The sequence below is a fragment of the Lathyrus oleraceus genome, chromosome 2 (assembly GCF_024323335.1).
Source record: "Lathyrus oleraceus cultivar Zhongwan6 chromosome 2, CAAS_Psat_ZW6_1.0, whole genome shotgun sequence".
NCBI lineage: Eukaryota > Viridiplantae > Streptophyta > Magnoliopsida > Fabales > Fabaceae > Lathyrus > Lathyrus oleraceus.
The window spans coordinates 163,318,615-163,324,756 of NC_066580.1; the positions used below are offsets into that span (position 1 = coordinate 163,318,615).

General features: G+C 30.0%; 1 protein-coding gene across 1 annotated transcript; it reads left to right on the forward strand.

Moving 5' to 3' along the window:
• Positions 1 to 2,580: 2,580 nt before the first annotated feature.
• LOC127121271 (cyclin-D4-2) lies at positions 2,581 to 5,538 on the forward strand. Its single transcript, XM_051051820.1, has 6 exons — positions 2,581 to 3,315; positions 3,580 to 3,666; positions 3,759 to 3,857; positions 4,426 to 4,627; positions 4,727 to 4,857; positions 5,003 to 5,538. Exons 1-6 carry the CDS (start codon positions 3,001 to 3,003, stop codon positions 5,246 to 5,248), a joined length of 1,080 nt encoding a protein of 359 aa, XP_050907777.1. The 5' UTR covers positions 2,581 to 3,000; the 3' UTR covers positions 5,249 to 5,538.
• The last annotated feature ends 604 nt before the right edge of the window (positions 5,539 to 6,142 follow it).

Below are 6,142 nucleotides of genomic sequence, written 5' to 3' on the forward strand. Positions count from 1 at the left end.
AAAGGAGGCCATGCCTATTATTCATACCAAAAAGATCAAGTTGCCTAAGCCAAAATTTGGGGAAATTATTGAAATTAATCCATGGCTCAATTATAAGAGTCAAGTCTAATTTATTTGTATTAATAAGTCTCTTTATAGCCAATCTAGAGGAAACATTGATCACACCTCTAATGTTCCAATAGAGACACTTCATGAGGAAGGGTTTGAAGGACTAAATAAGATATAGTATTTGTTCTTCCTTTTGAATTATTTTTCTTATTCTTTTTACTTAATGAAACAAGCTTGAAACCATCATCTAGAGAGGCATCATCTCCTTGAGCTTATTCTTCAACCATCTATGCCATATTGGCCCAAGAATTTTCCAAGAAGTCTTTGACCTTTTCCTTATCATATTCCAATATAGCTTGAGAATATGGTACTCTTTATTTCATTTTTGTAGCATCAACAAATTCACTATCGGAACTATCTTCACTTTTACTAACCTCAATAATATTTTCCTTTTCATTAATAGGTAGGGTAATGGTATTTTCTACACCACTAGTTCCCTCAACCGGAGTATGAACAATAGGTTCCTTATGTTTCTTCTTAGCCAAGTCATCTCTGTTAACTTCTTCATTCACTGTTTTCCCCCACAAGGATATACCCATGCTTATTCACTAGTTTAGTCTTAGGGTTAATCTGTTCCAAGTCATTTTCCAAGTGAGTGACCTATACTAGTAAAAAAGGTACAGAAATCAAGCATCTTCTCATATTGAATGTCTACAAAGAAGACAAACTCTACCATCTCAACTAGAATCTTATAGCTAATTTCCTTTGTAAGATTAAGATCGACTAAAACCCTAAAAAAGGGGTCAAAGGGTATATCAATAGCAGTTTTTTTTAGGAAGAATTTATGCAGATTGGGGTTCCCATACTATTTGCAATGGAAAAGATGATCTTTGGCCTCCATTATTCCCGGGACATACCATGAATTCTAATCCAAATTTGGGTTGTTATTTGTTTCAATATGGATGATACAAACTCTCTTGACCATGTAAATATATTCAACACACCTTGATTCAGGTTCCAAGCATTGCTAGATCTAACTCTATGAACATCCTCCAAAGAAGAAAAAGATAACTCGAAGAAAACTTTTCCCATAGATGTAACCCATCATTTACCTATAAAGGACCATAACTTTAATATCTTGAGCCTCAAGTTAACCATTGTTAGAGGAGTAAAGACATTGGAGCAGAATATCCTTCCACTGAGGTTATGCATGCAAGCTTCAACACCTAGCTTGTATTTCTCCTCAGGTATAGGGATGACCAACCTATCACCTTTTATGCATGGATTCAGAAGTTGACTTTGAAGGATATTGCAAATATTGCTGACGATGTCTGCAAAAGATTTATCAATCTTTATAGAATTGTTTTTTACAATTTGAGCCACCGATGGAGGAGGGATCATTTTGGGGAAGAGGGAGTACACATCATGATTTCCATGAGTGTTACGAATAGGAAAGAAGAAGGTGAATTTTTGTGTTGTCATACCCTTGTCGGTATTTTCAGAGCGGTTGAACATTATTGGTGTATTAATTAACAAAAGATAATTGTGATTCTAATATATTTTTTTTTTTGAAAATACAAAAATTAAATAAATACTTTTTGTTTAAATTATTTCATACATGTTAAAAAATATGGTTAAATATGCTTGTGATCCTCCTAAATATCTCAAATTTCATTTTTAGTTCTTCAAAATATTTTCTTCAAAGAATGGTCCTGCTAAATTTTTTTATGCATACTTTTGATCCCTAATACTAAAATCATCGTTAAAGTTGTCGTTCAGTAATAAATTATTACTAATTTAGTCGATAAGTTGTAAAAACCATCGCTAAGTTCCAGGAGGGACTAAAAGTGTGGATGAAAATTTTAGAAGGACCATTCTTTAAAAAAATATTGAGGGACCAAAAATGAAATTTAAGATATTTAGGAAGACCACAAACATATTTAATCCTAAAATATATGGTTTATTTTATATGTTAAAGTGAAACAATGAGATAATTTAAAAATATATTTTATTAACAATCTTAGAAAGATAAATTTAAAAAATTAGAAGAAGAATGAATAATAAATACTAAAGAGTATGAAAAGAATTTTTTTTACAAAGGAAACATATAATTTGAGACAAGATATTATTATTTGAGATATTTTTATTAAATAAATAGAAAAAAGTTCATATTTATTATATTTCATTAAAAAAATGTTAAAGTTACTTTTAATTCATTCAAAAAAAAATCATTGATGCCAATAGTTTACAACAAATATAGTTAATTAGATAATTTCTTTAAAATCATTAACTTTTAAAGAAAATTCTTAAAATGACTATATTCTTTAATTTCTTTACATCATTTCTTACTTTGTATGAAATAATTTAAAATAACACTATATTGACCAATATAATCAAATAAATTGAGTCAAATAAAAATAATAATAATAATTAAAAAAACAATTAGAAACAAGAGAAATCTATGTCCCCATTTGACCATTGTCTCCCCTACACATAGTTCTTAGTTTCTATGAATTTCTCTCTCTCTCTCTCTCTAAAATGAGTCATTTTGTTTCCTCTCCATAAGATCCTATTCTACAGAAATTCTAAAGAGAAGTCACAGAAACAAGGGAAGGGTCACATGCACTATAAATATATCTATATATCTATATATATATATATATATATATATATATATATATATATAGAGAGAGAGAGAGAGAGAGAGAGAAATTCTGAGATATAGAGAGAGAAAGAGAGACATATTGCTTGAAACTACTATATAGTGATATTGTTCTTATTTCATAAGTTCTTTCTTTCATCTATGTTTTCTCTAGTCATTTTATAAGAGATCTTCATTCTCCACACTTTCTTTTATCCAAAGGATTAAATCTTTAATCTAAAAATTTGTTTTTTTCATCTGGGTTATAAAAAAAATTAGTTTTTTTTCTTCTCATTTTCTGTGGTATTTCAATGGCACCTAGTTTTGATTTTGCAAGTCTTCTCTGTACTGAAGACATAAGTTTTTTTGATGAAAATGATTTTGGGGGTTCAATGGAGGTTTTAGAGGAATCATGTCAAGTTGAATATGATCCTCCAAACCTTCATGAAACTCAGCAATTCGATGAATCAATTGGGTCGGTTCCACCATTGCTGAGTGATGAGAGTTTGGAGGCTTTGGTTGAAAAAGAATGCCTTCACATGCCTGCTAGTGATTATGTCAGTAGGTTGAAAATTGGGGATTTGGATTTGGAGGGTAGAATGGAAGCCATTGAATGGATTCAAAAGGTTTTCAATAGAATTTTATTTTTACAATCATAATGTTTGTTTTTAATGATATTAGATTTGATTTTTATTCTTAATGATTATATACATGTTTGATGATAATTCAATGTTGAATTTGTGTTGGTTGGATAGAATCTATAGTTTGTCTTATTATTATTAAGCTTATTGATTGAAGGCTTAATTCCATGCATCATTGTGAAATCTTTGTTGAAACTAGGATGATTTTTTTTTGTTATATGATTGAATCTAATGTATATGTTTTTATAGGTTGGAATGCATTTTGGTTTTGGGCCTCTATGTGTGTATCTAGCTGTGAACTTCATGGATCGCTTCCTTGCTGCGGTTGATATGCTAGTAAGTGAATTGATGAAGTGAAGATAAAGGGGTGTTTTTGTTGTTTCGGTTATGTTTGCAATTGGTTTTGATATGAATCTTTACAATCTCAGAAGGATAAAATATGGTCGATTCAACTCTTGGCTGTGGCTTCCTTGTATCTTGCAGCCAAAATTGATGAGACGGTAGTTCCTCGGTCTCTTGATATGAAGGTACTTTATATTTCTTTGATGTTTTCTTGTAGATTGAAAATATTTTTGATCACAATCTATGTAGCGTTGGTATTTCGTATTGAGAGCGTCTAGTGTGTAGTGGTGTTTACATGACGTTTTATATTAAAGGTGTATCTGGTATCTAATATTTGTTAGTATCCAATTCCAACACAATATTTATAGTGAAAATGAGTTTGGTGTTTGACATGTGATGGTGTTCGATATTGATAGGATAATGTGTCGATGTAGTGTCTGGTGCCAAAAGGATATTGTGTTGATGTCTGATACCGACATGACACTTAAACATATGACTATATTTGATTATTCTATTATTTTAAATTATTTTCGGTGTCAATGTCTATGTCAATGCTCCAAAGATTGTGATTGCCTTTGTGTTACGAGTGTGTGTCGATACTTCATATTGTAGTGAATTTAAATCAAACGAGGTTGATGCAACTTCAATGCAATTGTGTCATAGTCGCAATGACACGAACAACTTCAATGTTGTGATTATAAAAAACATGGTTTGAATATGTTAGTGAAATGTCTTAACTATTTTTATTTGCAGATGAATGAAGAGAAGTATTTATTTGATAACAAAACAATACTTAAGATGGAGCTAATGATACTGACCACATTGAATTGGAGAATGCAATCAATCACACCTTTCTCCTTCATTGACTACTTCCTTAACAAGCTCAGCAATGATCCAGTTCCAACAGAAGATTCATTCTCGCAATCTTTCCAACTTATTATGAGGACTATAAGAGGTACATTTCAGTTTTCACCTTCCCAACTCTCTAACAATAACAATCACCATAAGAAAGAAAGATTAAGAAATTCTAATCATTTTTTGGAATCCAATGTAGGACTCGACTTCATTCAATTCAAGCCATCAGAAATTGCAGCAGCTGTTGCAGTAACATTATCCGCAGAAGGAGAAAACCAAACCATTGAAATTGATAAATCAGTTTCCCTTCTGACTCAATATGTAGAAAAGGTACTAACAAAAATAGTGAATATAAATGTAACTAGTTTTCTTTATTAGTATCATCCTTTAACATTACATGATCATAAATTTCAATAAATTCAGATTAATTAATGACATGGTTAAATTTACATTGATATGTATCTACATTTTGCAGGAGAAAGTAATGAAGTGTATTGAAATGTTTCAACAGCTGACATCATCAGGAAGTGCTTCCGAAGAAGATAGTATTACTACTACAAATGCTCCTGAGTCTGTTGGATTCTCTATAGGAGAGTTGGATTCTCTATGCCTCAGCAACATAAATGCTACTACTTCATCATCACTTGCAAATTCTTCAAGTAATACTAATAGCCCTGAAGCCAAACGCATCAAACATAACAAAACCTATGAAGAAGCATAACATTTTTTTAATGAATTGTGCATGTCCCCCTCAAAAAACACCAATAAATGAAGCAACAAAATAAATAGAGAAAAAATAAATAATAAAAAATAAAAATATAGTATAGAATATGGAGGATTTTATAGAACAAGGATTATATTATAGAATTTTTTGTTGTTGTAACAAGAGTTTTTGTTCTATTTTTTAAGTGAGGGAGTGAAATAGAATCTATAGACAATAAAAATAATAAGGGTTAGGAGCAAAGGCACTATAGGACTAGATATTCATAAATTTTGGAACATTTGTTTTAAGAATGTTATTGGTTTTATTCTATTTCAATTGGTTACTTATTAAACTTTCTTTTAACAATTTTTTAAAAGAGTTTGCAAATAAATAATATTATTAAACTGTCACTATATGGAACTTGTTTTTCTCTAGAGTATGGTGTCGCTTTGCCAACAATTTAGTTAGAAAGTTTGACTGAGTAACTGTTTATAGTTTAGACCTTTTTGATTGGAGGTTGGTAATGGTTTGATTCCACAACCACAAAAAAAAGTACTAAATTATGATAAAGTTGTCTTGTCTTGCAAAATCTTATCATAAGACATATCTTGAATTATAATTAGAAAATTATGTGGTTTTAGTTTTGGTTTTGGTTACTAGGTATTATATAAGTAGTATTACTTATAGATAATAGATTTTCAAGAGTGTGATTGTTTGGCAAACGAGTAAAGTTTTCAGAAATATTTTTAGGTTTTATTTTAAATAAATTTTAAAAACTAAAAGTTAAAAATTAGATGTGTTTAAATAATATATGTACTAGAAGTTATGGTTGGTTATTTTATATTTTCATGAGAAGGTAAGAATCCCATCTCTTGACATGAGAATAAAAATAAGAAGTTCATGAACAAGTTA

What these genes read in the sequence shown, in the direction of transcription:
- LOC127121271 (XM_051051820.1), top strand. Translation starts at nt 3,001, where the DNA reads ATGGCACCTAGTTTTGATTTTGCAAGTCTTCTCTGTACTGAAGACATA. An exon ending in CTCGGTCTCTTGATATGAAG is followed by an intron (nt 3,858 to 4,425) that starts GTACTTTATATT and finishes TTTTATTTGCAG; the next exon opens with ATGAATGAAGAGAAGTATTT. An exon ending in TATTATGAGGACTATAAGAG is followed by an intron (nt 4,628 to 4,726) that starts GTACATTTCAGT and finishes AATCCAATGTAG; the next exon opens with GACTCGACTTCATTCAATTC.